The sequence below is a fragment of the Chroicocephalus ridibundus genome, chromosome 9 (assembly GCF_963924245.1).
Source record: "Chroicocephalus ridibundus chromosome 9, bChrRid1.1, whole genome shotgun sequence".
NCBI lineage: Eukaryota > Metazoa > Chordata > Aves > Charadriiformes > Laridae > Chroicocephalus > Chroicocephalus ridibundus.
Window position 1 is genome coordinate 14,373,594 of NC_086292.1, and position 21,865 is coordinate 14,395,458.

The window sequence follows — 21,865 nt, forward strand, 5'->3', positions numbered from 1 at the left end:
AGGTCCGGTCCCAAAGGCCTTTTTAGTTAATGAGGCCAGTTCTGCTCTTTTCCAGGACCAGATTTACACCTAAAATGCTGCGGCCAGTTAAATAACAATCTGCAAAAAGTCGTATGCCTCATTATTTATGGTGAAATAGGTAGATATAGGAGTTAGGGAATAAATTTTTGAGGATTTTGTGAGCCTCTAAAGAGGCTAAGGGTATTCTGCATTTAAGGAGTGAAGACAAGAAGTAGGGCCTGTCTTCCCAGCTCAAAGAGCATGTATAGATGTATGTATATACATGTATTATATAAACATATGCACATGGATGACTGCACACACAAAACCAATTGGCCTCAACATCAGAAAACTGAGATGAAAATAAGAGGACCGTATGGGCACTCATTATCCAACCCAACAAGGTATCCCAGACCCCATACTAACTGCACACTCATTAGACTGCATTGAAATCCCTCATGGCCCAGCTCTCCTCTCCCTGGTCACAGAATGGTTGAGACTGGAAGGGACCTCTGGAAGTCACCTTGTCCAACCCTGTGCTCAGGCAGGGTGACCTAGAGCAGGGTCACCTAGAGCCCAGGACAATGCCCAGACAGCTTTTGAATGTCTCCAAGGACAGAGATTACATTTCCTGATGCACGCAAGTAAGAGACATGTCTTCTGACACCTGCAACACTGGCCAAAGTTCAGATCCTGACTCCTACACTACGACATGTTTCAGTGAATTGAGCTTGAAACTTAAACATGCAAAGATAAAATTCTACTCCATGCACAAAAACCAGAAGATAACATTTGCTCTTAAAGACAGTGTATTTTCCTGAGAAAGAACATTTTATTTCCTGCAAACTTGAAAAGATGCAAATTCAAAATGCTTTAGCCTTTATGATCAAGTTAGAAACAATGCCACGTACAGGCAAGACAGCAGTTCTAAAAGGTTCTTTCAGCTGTGAAGGATTTTTAAAAGCTTCTTTTTAGCCAGGAAAACATACATCTTTATTTATTTTTTAAATAGAATTAATCTTGAAGGAAGCATACATTTAAATCACAGGGAAATAGCATGAAATTAAAATTATTTTGCAAATCTAAGATATAATGGCTTACAAAACCTCAAATTCCAGGAATTTACTCATCCCAAATACCCTTTTAAATATGGAAATAAAAGGAGAAAAGCATAAAGCTCTTGACATACAAAGCATTTTTTGGATGTAGATGCTTTTCACTCTTGGGGAAGAGTGTTGACAGACCAGTACCTTAATTTCCTTTGCAACTGGCATGTTTGGGCTATAATTTTTCCTTCAGAGAAGCCAGACGTTTAATTCTTTAGGAAGACTAAATCAATGAACTAACAATTACTGTAAGACGACTTACACTAGCTGAGGATGTGATCCTTGGGCTTTTTTGTTTTACAGGCTCAAAAAAAATTTTACCATGTCATTCTTACCATCATCACATTGCTTCAGGACAAATAGAAGCTGACTCTCTGAGAAACCAATTTTCATCTAATGACGATTGAACCAACTAAATAAAACCTGACATTTTAGACTTTGATGAAACATTCAGAACCTTGGAATTGTACTGTTTATGTTCTAGAAATGACATTGAGGTCACTTAGCATTTTTTCTTCAGAGGAAACAACCGCAACAACATAAGAAAGCCTCCATCCAATCTGAAAGAGGGAAATATAAACTGGAAAAACTGCCAAGCGAGAAGATAACAAAATACTGGCATCTGGAGAGCTGTCTGCTTGGCAAGCATGTATGTCATTTACAAATGTTTGCTCATAATTATATCCCTGGAAGACTTGAGTGAATAATACTGTTGAGAAAGATGCCACTTTCAAAACACCGCCTATCATATTTAAATAAATGCAACACTCATTGAACGGTGAGCGTATCTAAGGATATTGCCACAAAAAAGGGGAACCCATGCCTTGCACTGCCCTGGTACCTGTGAGACAAGGAGGAGGAAGGATGGAGCTGTGCATTAGGACGTCCATTGAACTCCCAGCTCTTCGACAAGCTTTCTGGAGGAGGAAGAGCAGGGACGCTGGCAAGGTGCCGCTGTGTTTTTTTACTTCCTGTCATGACACAGCCAACATAGAAGGACGCAACTAAGAATAAAGAATTTTCTGAAGTGACACCAGAAACAGGATTAAGTCATCAAGTCCACATCATACAGGGTCCACTCAGTCACCAGACTGTAATGGAGAGGGTAGACGTGCGGTATTTGCTGATGGCTGAAGGCTTTATAGTTCCTTGCTCATCTCTTCTTCTGGGGAAGCTCCATCTTAAGATTTTCCAAGCAAAATAAAATTAATAAAATAAGGGTGAGCAACAGCTCTATTCTGGGAACATTTTGGCTACTCCAGAAGAAACAGTCACCACTTCCCCACATGACAACATTAAGGACAAAATATTCTGGGAGGAATGGTTCATCCAGTCAGAAACCAAGATGGAAACACGTCAAACAATGTTTTCACAATGCCTCCCATACTCAATCCATTGGGGGACAGGCAAGGTGATAATCCAGACCACAGCAAAATTTCCAAGGCTTTGAAAGGTGCCAAGGTTTCACCCAAAACCATGTTCTTGATATTGAGGTGTACTACCTTTTTTCACTGATGGGAACGAGAGTGAATTAAACTAAGTTCATAAATTCCTATGATGACAAAAGGATGCTTTCTAAAATAACATCCTGAGGAGAATAAAACAATATGAGTTTCAGTCCCAGGAGCACTTCTTCAATTAAACACCCACCTCAAAAAGTGAGGACCTCCTCTCCCAAGTCTTGGAGCACTAAGTTCTCTCGTGTTTCCATTTTTCAAATTTCTTAACACCCAGAAGCACAATCAAGGTCTCTTCAGGGCTAAGCATGCCGACAGAGTCAGGCGTCAACAAGTCTGCTGCAGAAAGGTGAGGAGAAACACAAAAACCTAGTACAAGGCAGAGTTCCTGTTCCTATTTGTGAAGAACCTTCTCAAACATAGAAACAGAGACCATCTGAATGAAACGCCATGAAGTTTTCAGGGCTTCTTCTTTAAAGCATGGCTGAGCCACAGCACACTGAACTCCTCAGTACACCTCAGCCTTGATTCGAACAACAGATTCTAGTCTAGGAAAATGGGACACGGACAAGGGTCACACAGCTGTACATAGCCCTCTGAGACTTGAGTCCTGGCCATTGCCAGCAATAACTGCCGGAATGGATTAAGGGAGTTAAGTGATCCCTACTTGTTTGTTTGGCTATGTGAGAGGAGTCCTCAGGGCACCGCACACAGCTCTGCTTGCTTCCTCCCTACAGGAACAAAACAATTGGGAAAGAAAGAGCTTAACAACACATCTGTGACAGCCCTTTGCATTTAACGATTGCTCTGTCCAATAACTTCTCCATGCTTCTTGGACCCATCTTCTAGAAAAGCAGATGGCTGTGCTGTCCATTTGGAACATCACTATTTTCCCATCATTACTCTTAGCACATGCAAATACTGACTCACCTCAATCAGAAAAAAAATATTTTTAAATCCCCCTTATAAAGCTAACACCACCCAAATTTTATAGCACAGATTCTGTGTCTCTGCCTGCCTTTAAAACGCCACAGATTTGCCCTGATGTGACTATGCAAATCCAAAGCACTGCTTCATCCTTCTTCCCACTGCACTGTTCTGCTTCTCAAGTCCCTGTCAGATGTCCATGTATGTACACCCATGTACATACATCCATGCCTGCCTGCTCTGGGTGGGGACCTGTGAGCGTGAAGCACTTGCAGTTACCAACAGTCATTGGGAGCAGGCACAAAACTTCTTAGTGCATAGTGACTCTGGCACCCACAGCCTGTCATACAGGCTTTGTATTTATGTTAGAAATTGAGTTGGTGTTGTCACAGGTAGAAATGCTATTGTAAATCAACCAAGATTTCAAGTTGCTGGGGTTTTATACTGGTGAAATTTATAGTTGTATATGAAGTTTATATTGCTTTAAAATTCTCTCTTTAGCAAAATGCAATCAAATACAAAATATTTGCTGTTAACAAGATTCTTGCAGGGTCCAGTGCCCAGCAAACTTCCAGAGATAGGCCTGTTAATTATTACTTTGACGTTTTGGTGACAGAGGTTACTTTAGGTCAAATCTGCAGACAAAATCCACATACATTTTCCAACCCAAACCTCTGACAATAAGCCTCAATCAGAACACCTGCTGGAAGATGAGACAGGACTTGCAGCAGAACATGTCACAGCCACTGTGAAAGAATCAGCGTCATGTGGAACATGAACTAGCACAGTGGACACAGCATGGGCACTTCAATCCAGGGTGGTCTCCCATCCAGGCTACTCCACTTTTACTATGATCAACACAATGTGCCCTCAGGTGCTTAAGGAGTGATATCTTGTGGCAGCTTTCTCTTCTACTCTGGCAATAAAGGCCCTTCCCTTCACCCTACAGGAGTTGACTCCGTAAGAGATTAGGTAAAAGGAACAGATGAATAATAATTTTAATCTTAAACACAGGAGATTAAATTGTCACCCTGTTTCCCCAGGCTGCTTTCAGATATTGTGAGCGGTTAACCATGTTTTACATGGTTAATGTAATAAAAACGCTCCTGTTTGTTTCTTCCTTTTCTAGCCAGCTGAGAAAAAAAACCCAACAAACCTCCTCCCAGTTGTGAAACACACAAGCACACTCGCCCCCCAAAAAAACACCTTTGCCATTTATTGGCCAAGTAAAGGCAATGGACTGTATGAAAGAGATGCATGTTGCTCACTACATTCACCTGACAGAGTGATGCTAAAGGGTATCACACTGGTTCTGGTCTTTCCTTCTTCTCTTAACTCGCTTTGCCTACCAGCTCCATCTGCCTGTTTCTGAGGCAGCAGGACACTGCACATCCCAGATACAGAAGCAACAGCGTCTTGATACAAGTCATGAACACACAGTCTGAGCACTCTTCTGCCTGGAAAGGATGACACTCACTTGGTCTTTTACCACCTTCCTCCTCAGGGAAGCACCCTTTTCCCTCAAACTCAAAGCAAATGGCCATAAGAAGAGCTAGAAACATGCATACACGCACATGTTCTGGTACCCTCACTACATCAGACTGATTTATTGTGCAAGGCAATTATGCTGATCGAGTCATAAATATAGGTCCTGAAGAACAGAGACCAGAAAAAAAGGGTTGGAAAAGCCCACCATGACTCTCCTCAGAATGACTAGATCCTCAGCACACCACCACAAACAACAGCAGTTTGGATGATTGTCCTGGGCAGTTTGCTTCCTTTATTTCTGCAAATAATATAAGCAAAGAAATGTCACACGAGGAGGAAGACAGAAGAGCAGCGACAGAGAGCAGATAGGGAGGGGAGGAACACGTTTCTTCCTTGAAAAATTTCAACAGATCCCTTTTTAATTCCATATCAGAACAGAAACCACCATTACAACTGCACGTATTCAGTCTCCAAGCCAACCAACCTAAATGTGAAGTGCCCACATACGGAAGAGAGCATACTCAGAAGAATATCAATGTACTCTTCACAGCATTTCACTGAGTCTGTCTTGTGTGCACAAGGTACCTGTACTTTAGCACACGAATATTCTTCTCATACCCAGAAACTGAAAATCTCTTCAGGTACAAATCAGTACATGAAATTATTAATATGTAAACCAAATGCTAAGAGCTTGATCCATCCCAATCCTTAATATTTCTACAACGTTTAGATTTCAATATCCCTTTCAAAATACAGGAAAGTGGTTTAGTATTTATGCTTTTTCCAGGAGCAGAAAAAACATCCAAGACAGTACTTCCTGATGCTATTTCTCTTACCTTTTTAGTACCCCACATTTACCTGATCATTCACATCACTTAAGTCCCATGAATAGAGGGCTTTACTAGACCTCTTGTAAAGGGTTTGTTATGAACATTCCGTTGGCTTGAAAACCATTTCTGAAGGGCAACTAGAGACAAGATCAGGACCTTGTAACTGATAGTGAATAAAACCCGTTGCATGAACCATTTTAAGCAACAATTGGTTAAGCATTCCTACCTTTGGTTAAGTGTTGCTGAGCTTTAAAAGCATGGGAAACATTACTGTCAATATATTGAAGACATGCCAGGGTGCTGCTAAGCGCTTTATAATGTTTTGAATTTCAGTGGATTCACGCATACCTCTCATGCACCAAATCATAGTTGACCACCTCTGTCGCAGCACTCCAGGGCAAAACCATGTGGCAACCACCCCACATGAACTTTACATCATTACATTTCCCACTGCTGGTGAAAATGATCCAAATCAACTGATTTCACCAAATAAGACAAGAAGAAAGCAAATTCTGAATCCAGATGACCCAGAATTACAGTAAGGATAAGACTTGTTTTGACCTGGATTTGAAAGACTTTGCCCTCGACTTTTGGGCACCACCTTCTAGTAGCCCAATTGTACAGGGACTTCGTAAACCCTAGTGTTTCAGTCTATGGATCACCAGGATGCAAGAACAGTGATAGCTAAGATGCACAGATGATTGCTAACTCCACTAAATCTACCCTCACTAAACAAATAAAGCTCTGGAGGGAGATTTTTTAGTCTCTCCAACAAAAAAACAAGGTTCAGAAGCCAAGTGCCAGAATTAATTTTACCCTTAAAGAAACACACAGCATGATGGAGTCTGCCTACACCAGGATCTCAAATGGGTGGCAGTTCATTGTTAATATCACTAACATTCACCCATCACCCCACCCCTTCCCCCCAGCTCAAAATTAAATCTAACAACCTGAAGACAATTCCACTTAATTGCAACTGCATCATCTTCTTCAAGATCTGACTGACAATCCCTGCCATTTGAATGTGCAGTTGCCAAGGCAACGGGTGTGAAGAGCATGCTTTTGTGTTGCTACATGCATCTTTGAGAGCTGTGCCAACATCTGAGCTCCCACAGCTGGGATGGATTTAACGCCTTCCTCCCCAGGAGCAGCCTGTCCTTACTTCCAGTGAGGGGGCTACAGCAGCCAGCTCTCGGCAAGCAGCTACTTCTCTGCAGATCGACACCTGCATGAGAATGACAGATGGCTGCAGCCAAGCATGGTATAATCAAGCACCGAGGATGCTGTAACACTTTATCAAATCAAACGTTCAGCAGTGCTAGACTTCATTTGCAGGAGGTTATGGGGTACACAGTTCATCATGTACATAGCTAATGAGGGGAAAAAAAGATCATTTACCATCATTTAAAAATAATTTTCTTCTGATGGTTTACTGTCTACCTGTTGTCATCCCCTCACTCACCCACTCCATACTAACAGAAGGCTGCATCATATCTAAAGGACTACATGGTCTTCTCTCCACCTCCACAATTTTAACCTAGAAAACACGATTGATGTGTACAGAAACCTTCCCATCAGCCTTTCCGTTTATCTTCCAGGGCAGACTGCTTCCCAGAGTCTAGCTCTCCATTTCTTTCCTCTTTCCTTAGGATGAAGGGTTTAAACTTAGGTCAGCCTACTTTGCCTATGACCTTTTATACCTCCTTTTGAGTCTGCTCTTTTATAAAAATTAAGGTGCATTCAAACCCTTACCTTTATATATGCACACATATATGTGTAGCAAAGACACATCTGACAACCTTTTCCATAACTGAGAACAAGCTGGAACTCAAGATCACAAGCTAAATCTGCTTTTAATGGCAAGTAAAACTATTTGTAACAATGGGAAATAGCCTCTCTGCTACAGCACTTGTGTAATCACAGCTAATTGCTGCATACAAAAGTGCCCGTTAAAATGATAAACGGTGGATTACAGTTAAAACGATAAACTAGGAAGTCCTATCATTCTCTAGGAGCCCTATACGGCAGCAGTGATGGAGTGCAATATCTGAAAGTCACCCACTGAAGGTTACAGTTGGTACCTCAGACTCACTTGGTCTCCCTGTGGAGGACAACGTCCATGGTGTTATCATCTCGGATGTGACAGAACACAAAAGGAAAAAGAAGCCAGCTAAGATTTATTTCACGTTAGTGCAAGGCTGAGGTTCACACACTCCTTTTCTCCTATGAACACGTTCCAGAGAAGCACAACAAATAAGCAAGCTGCAAGGCTCTGGTGCGTGGCTCATGCAACTTACAACTTGAAACCACCTTTGTATTCCCATCAATGCCTCCATATGTTTGAGGCACATGAAAGGATTTGTGAGCTCTCTCAAAGCTCAGCAGAGGCTCACCATGACACTTTGAAACACATTTCTTCACCCCTCAGGTTCAGACACGTTCCATGTGTGCCAATATTTCAAGTACAAACACAAGTGTAACAGCACACAGGGCTTTAAAACTTGTGTTCTGTACTTCAACAAGAGCCAATAGCCACCAACAATAGAGAAACATGGACCATCCTGGGCATAGACAGAGAAACAAAACCAAAAACTTTGGCTGCTTCAGGACGTGTCAGCAGCCTTTGCAGAGTAAGTCGTATTTTCACAGAAAAACAATAACCAGATCCTGCAAAGCTTGAGGGCTGAGGAGGGATCTCTGTTCTGATTAAGCAAGAGCACTGGCGTTGCCACATATTTTTAACTGGAAGAAGAGGCTGAAGGCAGAAAAAAAAGCATGTTCAGATCTGAAAAGTGATCATTAAATCAGGAGCTATGCTCCAGAAGGGAGCTGGAGGCGTGGGGAGGGAATCTGGTGAACTGGAGAAGCGTCACTATTCACAGGGGCTGTTACAATCAAATCAGTTTGTCACACAGAAGGCAGCAGCGTAACTACACTGTACTGCTAAGAGTTCACATCACTTTGTTGTGCCAGTTTATGGAATTCCCCTTTAATCTCCACTCTCCTCCAGCTCTGGATTATCCCCAGGCCCCATCCTGGCAGATATCCAAGGGTACAATGAGCTGTCACTCTGCTCCATGCCCCGAAACTGTTCTTGCAGTGCACTGTCGGCTAACTGCTCAAATCCAGACACAGTGCCAGGACACTTCCCTCTCCGGTGCCTCTCCTGCATGCATTACTGGACTCTGACGCGTAGTCCCAAACATAAGCGGATGTCTCTGGTCTTGTTCACAGTCAAACTGGAAAACAGGGTTGGAATGCAGCAATGCAGTTACAGAAGAGGAAGAGGAATCAAATGATGAAGCCATACATTATCTCTGAGGGGCATTTAACCCAGGCATGCTTACACCTGACAGCCAAGTCTTTCATGACACTTTCTACAAAATTTATGGTGACTGGGATACTGTTAGGCATTCTGCTTACTGTGACCACAAATCCTATCACCAAGAATGTATGTGGAATAAAGAACAGTAATGCAAAATATGTAAAGCTAACCCAGACTAAGTGCCCAGGCAGGCAGGCCCTGAGCCTCCTCTGTCTTCCAAAGGAGGGCAACATCTTCTAAGACAGGTATAGAGGCAGGGGAGGTTTCCAAGGTTCAAATCAGTACTTGCAAATATGAAGATGTTTTAGCTGCGGAGACAACTGACCATTTTCTACCAATTAGAAGCAAACAAAAGCTGGTGCCACCTTCAAGAAACACGTGCAGGCGCAGAAGTTGGAGCTCCTGAGTTCTCTGACACCTCAGTCCCCCACACTGCCCTGGATAAGTCACCAACCTGTTCATCCCACACTCTCCAATTTGGGAACTGGGGAGACACTTGTTCTGTATATTCCCATCACTGTATCATTCCAGAACACAGTGCCTTATTTCCTGATCCTTTTCACTTGCATGGTGATAACCACCCCTGAAAGTGCTGGAAAACTGGTGAGAAGAGTGGAGAATTGGGCCTATGGCATGTAGCATTTCTGGTAATACAGGGCAGGCAGTGGCCCATGAGTATGCAATTCTCCCCTTTCAGTCAGCTATCTGACCTTTGGCACATGTGAGTTAATAGGGATTTAATCAAACACAGAAGCAGTCCCTCCTGCGGCCTGGGACACAAGAGGGGTTTCTTGGGAAGCCGTTCAGCAGCATCGTCACACAGTATCTTTCTGTGCTGTCTTACTGAAAAAGAACCAGCTCTGTCTTTCCAGAACATAAGGGTACAATCACAGCCCTTTCCGAAAGAGAAGATGCAGACAAAAGCAAAAACAGGGCTTATAAAACAGAGGGTCAAACAGGGAAACTGGGAAAGCACATGATAAGACTCTTATTCTGTAGGATCAGACTCTTCTTTTCCTTTATGAATAACTAAATAATGTCTCTTATCTCTGAAGCAAGCTTGTCCGCTCTTTCCCCACATGGATCCCTGCCCTCATTGGGAGTTCACTGCTATTTGTTTAACACTGACAAAGATGTTCTTGAGATTTAGTACTTTTTGCAAGGTCAGTGCTCAGTGAAAAAACTGAGACAAACCTGAGGTTTAGTTAAAAATAAGACAGACAAAATATCCTTTCAGCAGATAGTTTGGATTCCCGGCTATTCTCAGTTGAGCTGCTTGCTGTTAAACGCCGATGCTGAGCAGGACCACCACACAGAGGCAGTGTTTGTCCTTGGTAAGGGGTTAACCAGGACAGGTGGCCCAGGACGTACCAGGGCCAGCAGTGATGGCACGGGGGCAAGTGGCTTCTCCTACCTCTCAGCAGGAGACAGCTGCCCCCAGCCCCACTTCAGCCTGGCAGAGGGGATGGAAACTCCAGGTAAATCACAGGAAAAGAGCAGGATGGGCTTTGATGCCAATATTAATGGGCAGAAAAAACGTCCACCAATGGTGGGGATTTTTTCCTTCCTCTTTTTCTAGCAAACCAGCACGTTTTCCCTACAGAAAATTTCAGGTGCTTTGTGTCTTACCTTATTGCTTTTGATCTACATGGTGGGGGGCTAGTTCTAAAAAGGAGAGTCCTTCAACTCTGCAGTAGGTTCTAAAAGAGCTTCTTGAAAATGACTGTGCAAAATCAGCCACATAGAAATCCTTGCTCACAGACAGAACCCTTCTGTCTGAGGACAGTTCTGATCAGCCCCTGCATGACTTTCCCCACAGCAGGCAGAGACACTGTCCCTCTGCGATGGTGTGGAGCAAACAGAAGGGGGAAGAACATACCTCAATCCTCATGTGATGCAAGGGGGTCAAGTGCAGGTGCTGCAATAGGAAGGTGGGGATATGCTGACCCCACTCTCCTTCAGTGGCAGCACAGAAGCAGTGGGAGCACCTCCCTATGTGGTGCTGGGGGCAAAGGAGGGAACAAGCTGTACCTCATAAAGGCACATTACAGCAAGGAAGCTTCCTGCACACTGAAGGACTCTGGAAGATGCTCCACCTTTGAAATGGTCATGCTTAACTCAGTTATTATTTTACAGGTAGACAGAGGAACTGAAATACTAGCAGAGCCCAACATCCTGGAACACCAGCAAAGATTCATGTTGTTGGCATCAACACCTGAATTCACCATCTGAACTTCTGGTCAGCAGAGACCAGGCACTTGTGGTGTATGATTCGTCTCAGCCTGAAGCCAACATCTCAGGTATGTCAGTTGAATCACACCCTAAATACATCAATTCCTCTCCACTGCCAATAATGGGAGCTGGTGGTGACTGCTCCACATCAGGCATCCATTACGAGCACCTAACTTTGGGCAAGGCGAGTCCTACCCAAAGTGCCCATAAACTGCCTTGGGCTGAGCAACCAGAGGGCTGGAAAGGACAGGCCCTCCCCTCCCCTGGCGCTACAGCAGGAGACATTGACTGCCAGGGAAATCACAGAAAGCAGTCTGACACCAGTGTCATGTCATCAAATGTCACTCTGACAAAGATGATTTTTTTCTATGAAATCAAGTCAAAAACTTCTAGATTTTCTTCCCAGAAGTGAAAAACAATTTGGTATTTTTATACTATTTTTGCTTTTCATAACCCATCACTGGTGTGGAGAGTGTCACAAAGGAAAGTGATACAGAAACAAAGCAAAATAAGGTCCTAGCACATTTTTAGGCAAATCTTCTGGCACATTCAGACTTTTTTTTTTTCCTATTTAGAATAAAATATGGAATTTCAGAGTGCTACAATTTGCCAATTCCATGTTTCAGCCAGCTCTATCAGATATCCCAGGTGGAGTCAGGCCTTTTGAGCTCATTTACTACCCAGCACTAAAATACAGTATTATCAGCAAACACACACCTCAGCTCCTGTGTACGATCAGAACCCACTAGCCTGGCCTGACAACTGCGTACCATGTCACACTGCCCAAAAGAAGTCGAGACCCAGTACTGCACATAAGCAGTGTGCGGCACTCTTATTTGTTGGCGGATCTTTCCGTAACAACATTTCTCCTTGGAAAGTCATGCCATCCTAGGGAGACTGCATGGTAATTACACAGTGTCTTTTGTGTTCACCAGTTTCTTAATACTGGGGTGCCACAGAAGTAACACTACCCTGTCTTTGTTCTCTTTCCCAAAGAGACTTTAAAAGTACAAAACAAGTCATTAGTGTCAGATTGTTAATGACCTATCTCTGTGAGTCTGACTGGAATGAGCAAACAGCACATATTTAATATTGCAGGTGCAGATCCAAGGACAAAAACAAAGTGGAAAAAAAACTTTACCCCCCCACCCCCCGCCTCTCTTCTCTCTCTTGCAGTCCTTTTTCCATTAGAGCAGAATAAAACCCTTTTGACTATACAGATATTCTTCCTAAAAATTTGCTCTGTCTGGCCACCACCAACCACGCAGAGTAACTGAACAAAGCATGAACATATTTGTGAGCTAAAACTAAAACACCAGCTTTCACCTCTCCTCAGAAAAGCTTTAGATTCACAGATCCCAAATGCACTCGTTTGGACACCAGCATTGGCAACAGCAATTGTAGCAGCATCCCCCAGCCCTGTGTGCACTGGGCAACACTCCCCAGCTGCTCAGACAGCTACACAGGCCTTCTAAAGCAAAAAGCTGTTTCTTTGTACAAGCAGGCAAGTACCAGCACCTGGACAGGCTGTCCACTGCCTGTGTAGATGGCAGGAGGACAGGAAACAGGGTATCGCCATTTAGTTCCTTCACATTCAAGATGCTGTCCAAACATGTGGGGGTGGCTGGGAGACACACAGCTGTAGTTTTTGGGTGAATTGCTGAGGCAAAATGACTAAGTGGCCTGCCCAGAATCTGTCTCAATAGATGACAGTTTTGGCCTTCGCCTTACGCTCATATTGCAAGGCCATTTCCCTCTCCAAAAAAGGAAATGCTCCGGAAAGCCCATCACTCCTCCAAAAGCACAATTAAGGATTCAGCCAGTTAACTTAAGAATACAATATAGTTCCATATGGCAGAGAGGAGATAAGCCATGAACAAACATTGGAAAGTAGATCGTCACCTCTGCTCTGCTGCCGAGAAATGCCCCTCAAGATGTTCTAACAGGCTCATCATGAGAACAAAGGCAGCTTCCACCATCTCCTAGGCATCAACTCCCTCTTCCACCCAAGAAGGGCAAGACTGGGATACTTTAGCTCTTCTCCACAAATCTGTAGGAGTAGCCCCACATGGGCCCCAAGAGCTGTTCTATCTTGTATCAAGGAAGACAAGCAAGGAAGGCACAGCTTTAGAATAGCACATAGAATCACAGAATGGTTAAGGTTGAAAGGGACCTTTGGAGGTCATCTAGTCCAATGCCCCTACATCATCATCCAGATCATTAATGAAGATGTTGAACAGAATTGGACTCAGTATTGACCCCTGGGGTACAATGCTAGTTACTGGCCTTCAACTAGACTTCATATCAGTGTTCACCACCTTGAATGAACACACACACACAAGAATGGCCTAAAATGGCATCCTTGTCTAGAGTCTAGCTCTTGCTTCACATCTCTTAGGAAGCAGAAAGTCTTTCTCTGACCTCGCTGTGACTGGTTGCATGGTATTTCCCCTTCTAAGAGGGGATGAAAGACTCCTATAAACAGGAAAACACTACAGAAATAAAAATAAACCCAAAGACTTTGGAATGCCTACATTTTTTTTTCTAAATTCATTCTCCCTGTTCTTCAGTCTCACATCTTACTTGGAAAACTAAAATCAAAAGCAGGAAAACAACCCTTGCTCTGCTCACTAAAATTTCAGTATTGAAGCTGCTGTGAGAAATGAACACCACCATGGAAAAAAAAAAAAAGAAGGAAAAACCACAAACAGTCTAATGCCACCCTGGCAAATACAGAGCAGCCTTGGTCAGCCTCATCTGCTAACCCCTGTCACAGCCAACAGGGAACCGTACCAGCCACATATGAAGCAGATCACATTGTCATTGTCATCAAGTTTTCTAAGAACAGACACACAAGTTTGTGCTTCCAGAAGATTAACCCGATTCCCAAAAGTGGACGTGGGTGGAGTAGAGGACAAATTCATCACGCTTAAGGGTAAAACTACTGTATGCATCTGGCTAGAGGCTTCCACTGTCCTCTTGTCAGAGTATGAGGCTGTCCTTACACTTGTCAGAATAGGAAAATGGATTATACTCTGATGGAAAGCCACATTGTCAAAGGTGGAATGATTTTGTGTTTTTCTGAATTATTTACTTATGGCTGTGAATTACTTTATAAATACAAGATATGTGAAGCATAAAACCTCAGAGCAAACCAATTAATAGACCCCAAATATAAGTAATACTAACAATTTGAAATGTCTAGTACATTAGTCACAATTAGAAACATATGACATATTTGTTTTCCTGTTAAGATGCTAGTAAGAGTGGCAAAGAGATATAAGCATTATTGGTGGTGTACAGATGATAGCTGTTCATTTTGAATATGAAATCACTGGTGAGTAATTGAAGTTTTATAGAAGTCAAAGACAAAATCCACAGTAACTTCAGGACAGCCATGCAGAGACCTGAGATGATATCAATCAATAAAGGAAAACACCATTCCCTCTGGGTAAAACTTGCTGCTAAGATTTCACCAGAACCTCTCTGAAAGACAGCCGAGGAAGAAAGTATCAAATTCACTATGGAACAAAGGCTTGCTTAGACAGCTCTTGGGACCTCTCCTCTCTTCTGCATCAGCTACACGTCTGTATAGTTGAGTTTTCCCTGGGAGTAGCTTGTGAGCATCCTGCCTTATATTGCAGAAGTCATTCAAAGCTCTTAAGACCCCCTATGTGGCTGGGCTTTGTGGTTCCGGTGTAGTTAATACAAAAGGTAACCTGGCAGCCAACTATACACACATGGTTTCCTCTTATTTTTGGCACTATGTAGAGAGCAAACCAACTGATTCTGGAAGCACAAGTTAGTTCTCTGCAGAACAGAAATTAATCCATTTGCTTCGACCAGAACATGGCTATGTGCTGATAATGAGGGCTCTCAATTCATTCCATTAGTGGCAGTTAGAAACACCCAAGCATTTTTTTTAGTATGAGACCACTCCACCAATGGTGCCTTGCTGTTTGCTGCCTCAGATAAACCCCTTGCTGGGCAGACTGTGGTTCTTCTCTTTCCTGCTCTCTCCTCCAAGAAAAATTACAAATCATTTGTTTATACGTATAAAGAACTAGCCATCTATCCGAGACTGGAGAAACTTCCCCTTGCTACTGTGAGATTTCCTTTCCCCATACATTTCAATAAGGCACAAGTTACTCTGAAAACATGCAAAGAGCTATAATAATGAGCAATAATCCTATATTATTATTTGTTTCCAGTGTTCCAGGCAGGAAGATGCTAGCTATTCAGTTAGTAAAATTTGATTTTCTATCATGTGTTTTTGCAAGGATTATATCTAATTTCAAAAAAAAAAAAAGACGACAACTTGGGGGGGACACTAGATTGGACAGCTAAAGCTCAGATTTTATATTGCAATTACTGTGTGTACACACCAGGCCCTCAGAAGTCACAGGTATTGAAGAGAAACTTCAATTAAGAATCTCAACACCTTGCTGAAATGCTTCTGTCAACACAGCAACCTACACAGGTACATATCCACAGACTGACCAAGGAAATGAAGAATTATTTGCAGAATATATTCCTGTATTCACTGACTTATTACTGATAGTCTTAATTACTAGTATTCTTAATTAAATAGAGGCCTGATTTAAATATCACTGTGGCTGAAGTCACCTTGCACTGCTGCTTGCTATTAGAGAGCCATCAACAGTAAAAAGCATGATTATGCTGCACAGAATGCTTCCGTTTTGTCTTTTTACGGTAAGGCATGACTTTCATTTCAGACAACAGTGTGACACAGAGGGGCTGCTGTCTGAATCACACAGTGACAGGAAATTGACGGAAAAAGGGAGGGAGAATACACTCACATAATTGTGTGTTAGCACAGAGAAGACAGTAGGAGTGGAACAATACAAACAGCACCTCCTCACAAGGAGAGCAACAATTACCTTTGGGCGCTTCCATTCAACTTTCCTTGATGGTGCTGTTTGATAGAAAAGGGACTCATCTGAGGCTGGAAACTCAGGATCTTCAAAGAGCCGTCTCTGCTGGATACACTGCCCTTTCAGCTCGTGGTACTTCTGATCTCTGAAGAGTTGCACTGATGAAGACATATCTTTCTGCCTAGATAAGATGAATATTGGCTTGTGCAAGTTATGAAGGCTCTCTAAAGTTCATAGATGATACCACTCATTGATCTTTAACAGGGCACGTAACTTGTTCTAAACAACATTAATTACTGATTTCTGTTTAAAAAAAAAACAGATTATAAATTAAATTATGTCACATAGTAGATGAGAAAACCATAAAACCCAAGAAGATCTTATATATTAGGATGGTATTTTTGGTTGAACAGAACTCTTATCAGGAAAGACATTATAGTGACCAGACCAGGCACAAACCCAGCATTTTGCTTTGTCTAATTGATTGGAAAGGTAACAGAGTGTGGCTTGGCTCTCAGTCTGTACCATGTGTGAAGGGCTGGACCATCTTTCTGTTCCACATTCTTCTTCTGCCCACTAAAGCTGTAATTATCTACTCCAACTCTTCTGCCTAAAGAAAACCAAAACCAGATTTCCAGAGTTTTGCATCTTAAATTAAGTGACAATGCTTTGGCTGGTATTATTGTCTTTGAACTTTATGTTATATTTCAGGGAACTGAATTCCCAGAAGCAGCAAGTATTTGCAAATAACTGATGAGAATTAAAAACAAAACAAAAGCTTCACAACAACAAAAACCCGAAATAACTTGCTCTCAGGCCTTAGTTCCCAGAATTGTGACTATCTAACCTGAGAAGTTTACAGTCACAGCCACAGAGCTCAAACAAGTTTCTTTGAAACATTCTACAAATCAGAAATCAACTACAGAGATCATTTAGGTCAGTCTGAAGTCTGGAGGATGTTAGGGATGCTACCTCTTTCCAGAGAGGGAGCGGAGACAGTATCTGAACTTACTTTGTTCGGAACACTCCTGTGTGTCAGTTCCTCTCCTCTTCCTTCCTGCCACAGGTTAGAAATGTATCTCCCCTTCCTTGAGTTATCTAAAGCAATAAAGACAAACACAGGTTGTGCTGATGTCAGATCATCAGAATTAAACAACACGCATGCAACAGAGCACGGCATCACATTGTCCTAGCAGCCTACTTGCTGTGTCCTGTTGCAGTGATCTCAGCTCGTGCTCCTTGAGGCACTTGCAGCATGAATTGGATGAGATTCCACAAATTTGCAGAAAACTAAACCAAGCTAGGCACAAGCCTTTCCAGGCATGCAAGTGAGCACAATGGGAGAAGTACAGAAGAGTAATGAGGAACACTTGGAAATGCCTCACGCTCCTTGTGAGTGAAAGCTACCGTGGCCAAAATAGTCTAGGGATGGTTTTAACATCCTCCCTCCCTCCCCTCCCCCTCGCCCCAAAATAAATGGTCCTTCAAGGATGAGAAATGCTGCTCTAATGCCTTCACTCATGGGAATGAGAAGAGTATTCAGGAGTGCTCTTCTACCTTGTTGCCATACTTGCACCCATTCCAAAGCCTCCTAACCACACTCAGAGGAATCTACCACCTGATTTCTATCAGCAGAATCTTACACTGCAAAGCAACAGGACAAAGAACCAGTTTATTCTTTATTTTTCAGCCAGCCAAATCTTCAAATGCCAGCTCATTCTCTATCCTTTCTTAGAGCAAAAATCCAGCAATAGATTTTGCATATATCAGGCCTGTAATGACTTTGAGTCAAATCCTGATGATGCTGAAATTGATGGAAAAGTTCCTATGTCTTCAGCCAGCCAAGGCTCCCCTTTCCAGAACTGGGCCATGGAGCCCCTTAGCAACTGTGTTATCCCGCTTCAGTAAAACAGAACTACACTTAAATAAACTGTTCAAAACCAAAATGTCTCACTGGTACTATGTCATTTTTAGCAAATTCCTTTTTCTTAAGGGCTATTTTCTTGTTAATTAGCTCTCCTCCACCAAAAAAAGTCACAAGACATCTCACATAGCAGATGGCTTCCCAGGACAAGCCAAATAGACTTACTTCTCCCCACAAATCAGTTTTTCAAATTCAAGTGCACAACAACTTGTCAATCACAGAATTTTTTAGAGTTGGAAGGGACCTCTAGAGATCATCTAGTCCAACTCCTCTGCTAAAGCAAGACTGCCTAGAGCACATTACTCAGGACTGCATCCAGGCAGGTCTTGAAAGTCTCCAGAGAAGGGGACTCCACAACCTCCCTAGGCAGCCTGTTCCAGTGCTCTGTCACCCTCACCATAAAGAAGTTTTTTTCTCATATTTGATTGGAACTTTCTATGTTCCAGCTTGTGCCCATTACCCCTCGTCCTGTTACTGGGAACCACTGAAAAGAGCCTGGTTCCATCCTTCTTAAACCCACCCTTTAGATACTTGTAAACATTAATAAGGTCTCCCCTCAGCCTTCTCTTCTCCAGGCTAAAGAGTTCCAGCTCTCTCAGCCTTTCCTCATAAGGGAGATGCTCCAACCCCTCAATCATCTTTGTTGCCCTACGCTGGACTCTCTCCAGTAGTTCCCTGTCTCTCTTGAACTGGGGAGCACAGAACTGGACACAGTATTCCAGGTGTGGCCTCACCAGCGCAGAGTAGAGGGGGAGAATGACCTCCCTTGACCTGCTGGCCACACTCTTCCCTATGCAGCCCAGAATTCTGTTGGCCTTCTTGGCAACAAGGGAGCATTGCTTGCTCATGGATAATTTACTGTCTACCAAGACCCCCAGATCCTTTTCTTCAGAGCTGCTTTCCAGCAGGTCCACCGCTAACCTATACTGGTGCCTGACATTCTTCCTTCCCAGGTGCAGGACCCTACACTTGTCCTTGTTGAACCTCATTAGGTTCTTCTCTGCCTAGCTCTCCAGCCTGTCTAGGTCACTCTGGATGGCAGCACGTCCCTCTGGGGTGTCAGCCACCCCACCCCATTTGGTATCATCAGCGAACTTGCTGAGCATACACTCTGTCCCCTCGTCCAGGTCGTTGATGAATACGTTAAATGATACTGGTTCAAGTATCGACCCCTGGGGGACACCACTGGTCACAGGCCTCCAACTCGACCCTGCTCCATTAATCACAACCCTTTGAGTCCTGTCACACAGCCAGCTCTCAATCCACCTCACTGTCCCCTCGTCTAGTCCACAATTCCTCAGTTTCCTAAGGGGGATGTTATGAGAAACAGTGTCAAAAGCCTTGCTGAAGTCAAGGTAGATGACATCTGCTGCTCTGCCCTCATCTAGCCAACCAGTTGTAACATCATAGAAGGGTATGAGATTGGTCAAGCATGATTTAGTCTTCGTAAATCCATGTTGACCACTTCTGATAACTTCCTGCTCTTGAACGTGCTTGGATATGACATCCAGGAATGAGTCGCTCCATTACCTTCCCAGGGACGGAGGTGAGACTAACTGGTCTGTAGTTCCCTGGGTCCGCCTTCCTGCCCTTTTTGAAGACTGGAGTGATATTGGCCTTCCTCCAGTCCTCAGGCACCTCTCCTGTTCTCCATGACCTTTCAAAGATGATGGAGAGTGGCCAAGCAATAACATCTGCCAGCTCTCTCAGCACTCACGGGTGCATCTCGTCAGGGCCCATGGACTTATGAATGTCCAGCTTGACCAAGTGGTCTCTAACCTGATCTTCCTCTGCTGGGGAAAACTCTTCCTCTCTCCAGGCCTTCCCCCTTGCCTCCAGGGCCTGGGATTCACGAGGGACAGCTTTAGCAGTGAAGACTGAAGCAAAGAAGGCATTCAGTAGCTCTGCCTTCTCTGTGTCTTCCACCACTAGGGCGCCCATCTCATTCATCAGTGGGCCTACATTTTCCCTAGTCTTCCTTTTTCTATTGATATACTGAAAGAACCTCTTGTTATCTTTAACCGTGGTGGCCAAGATGAGTTCAATGATACAAAGATAGCTCAGGGACAAAAAAAATTAAATAGTTTGGCTAATTTGGATGGGATATAGATTATTTCATGATAACTGGCATGCTTACTTATTAAAAATTCCTTACGAGCTAACTAACATTCTAAACCAAGCCTATTTGCAAGATACACTTGTTTTTAAGATAGCTCCTTGGTTGATAAGGTTTTCAGCTGTCACTGCCTAATTCATAGAGATAGGTCTTTAATGACCTCATTCCCCCACCCTTTCTCCCCTTCTATCTGCTGGACTAGAAAGTGAGTCCGTCCAGGATTAACGCCCCATTACACAACAGCCAGTCTCACAGCAATGCACAGAACGCAGTAATAAAGCACAGCACATGAAATCAAGCTGCTGCTTGCCTCACCCTGGGCTCCACAGGGCAGTGCTCACCAAGAGGAACACTGACAAGGAGGAGGCTTCTCCCAGGCTGTTAACCTTGCCCCTCTCTGTGATCCCTGTGCCATCCTGAGCCAATGACTGAATGCGTGTCTTAGAAAGGGACTCGGGTGCCCAGGGCTGCCCAGCCTGGCTGCTGACTGGTTTCCATGTGCTCAGGAGACACTGAGCTCTGGAGCTGAACTGATATCCCATCACCATCTGGTGAAACTAGTAGGAATCTATTTTCGCAGGAACCCAAAACCACCCTTTTGAAAGGCAACAGAACTATCTTTTTCTAGTTGGAAAGTCCACAGTAAAGAATGTAAATGAACTTTCCATATAATAGCTGAGTGGTTTGAGGACTGAGGATGAAGGACCACAGCTGAGCCCCTCCTCTCCTGGGGCATTCACCTACCAGGACATGGCAGCAGGCACCTGGCTCCCACTCCAAGGTTTATTTTTGAAGCAGCTCCCACTTTTTGACCTTCAGTTGAACATCGAAGCTCCCAAACTAAGAACGACACTCCCTCCTCCTTTCTCCAGTTCACAATAGCACGGCTTCCTCTGCTCTGCACCCAACAGATTTACCTCTGGTTCGGCTGACACTCATAGTGTTCAGCTGTGCCAAGGAAACACCAAGCACGGCTTGGCAGCCGCTCCTTCCAGGACTCCCTGCGCTGTCATGTGATGCAGAGTGAGCTGTGCACAGTGTAACGAGGGCTAAGAAGCACGGTCCTAAAAATACCATACCAAAGTTCAGAGACCTTCTACTGCTCTGTAGAGAGAGAGAGACCACTCCAGGGGAGGGAAAGAAGAGAGAGGAAGTGGGGAAAAAAAACCTCAACAGCTCTACAGGTCAGCCATTCTTATATTTTTGGTTTATTTCCCTGACCACATACAATCACAGTTTTGCTTTTTCTCTTTTCCAGCCTCTGAGCTGAGCTGCCCAGCACTTCACCTCTCTGGGCAGCACAACTGCTCCACAGCTGACCCCAAGGTTTCTACAGCACCATGGCAATCCCCCTTGATATCAGCAAGGGCACAGGAGGGCCCACATCTCTCAGCTTTCAATCACTGAGCTTTAACGTCTTTCTCTGACCCTCCCTTTTTCCAGTGAGATTCCTGTTTTGATCAGAAAAAGGATTTCAGCAGAACAGTGAAGACAAGCCAGTGCAGGTCCCCTTTTCAATCAGGCTCTGCTCACAGAGTCCCTTCCTTGATCTGACAATAGAAGCG

General features: G+C 43.6%; 1 protein-coding gene across 1 annotated transcript in view; it reads right to left on the reverse strand.

Annotated features, from left to right (window-relative positions):
• The window catches only part of CAPN6 (calpain 6), a 67,133-nt gene that overhangs the window by 39,847 nt on the left and 5,421 nt on the right, over positions 1-21,865 (reverse strand). Inside the window, exons 2-3 of the mRNA XM_063347258.1 lie at positions 17,273-17,358; positions 16,267-16,441 (exon numbers count right to left, since the gene is read on the reverse strand). Of these exons, the coding sequence (XP_063203328.1) occupies positions 16,267-16,431 (165 nt within the window). The 5' untranslated portion in view covers positions 16,432-16,441; positions 17,273-17,358. The remainder of the gene's footprint in view (positions 1-16,266; positions 16,442-17,272; positions 17,359-21,865) is intronic.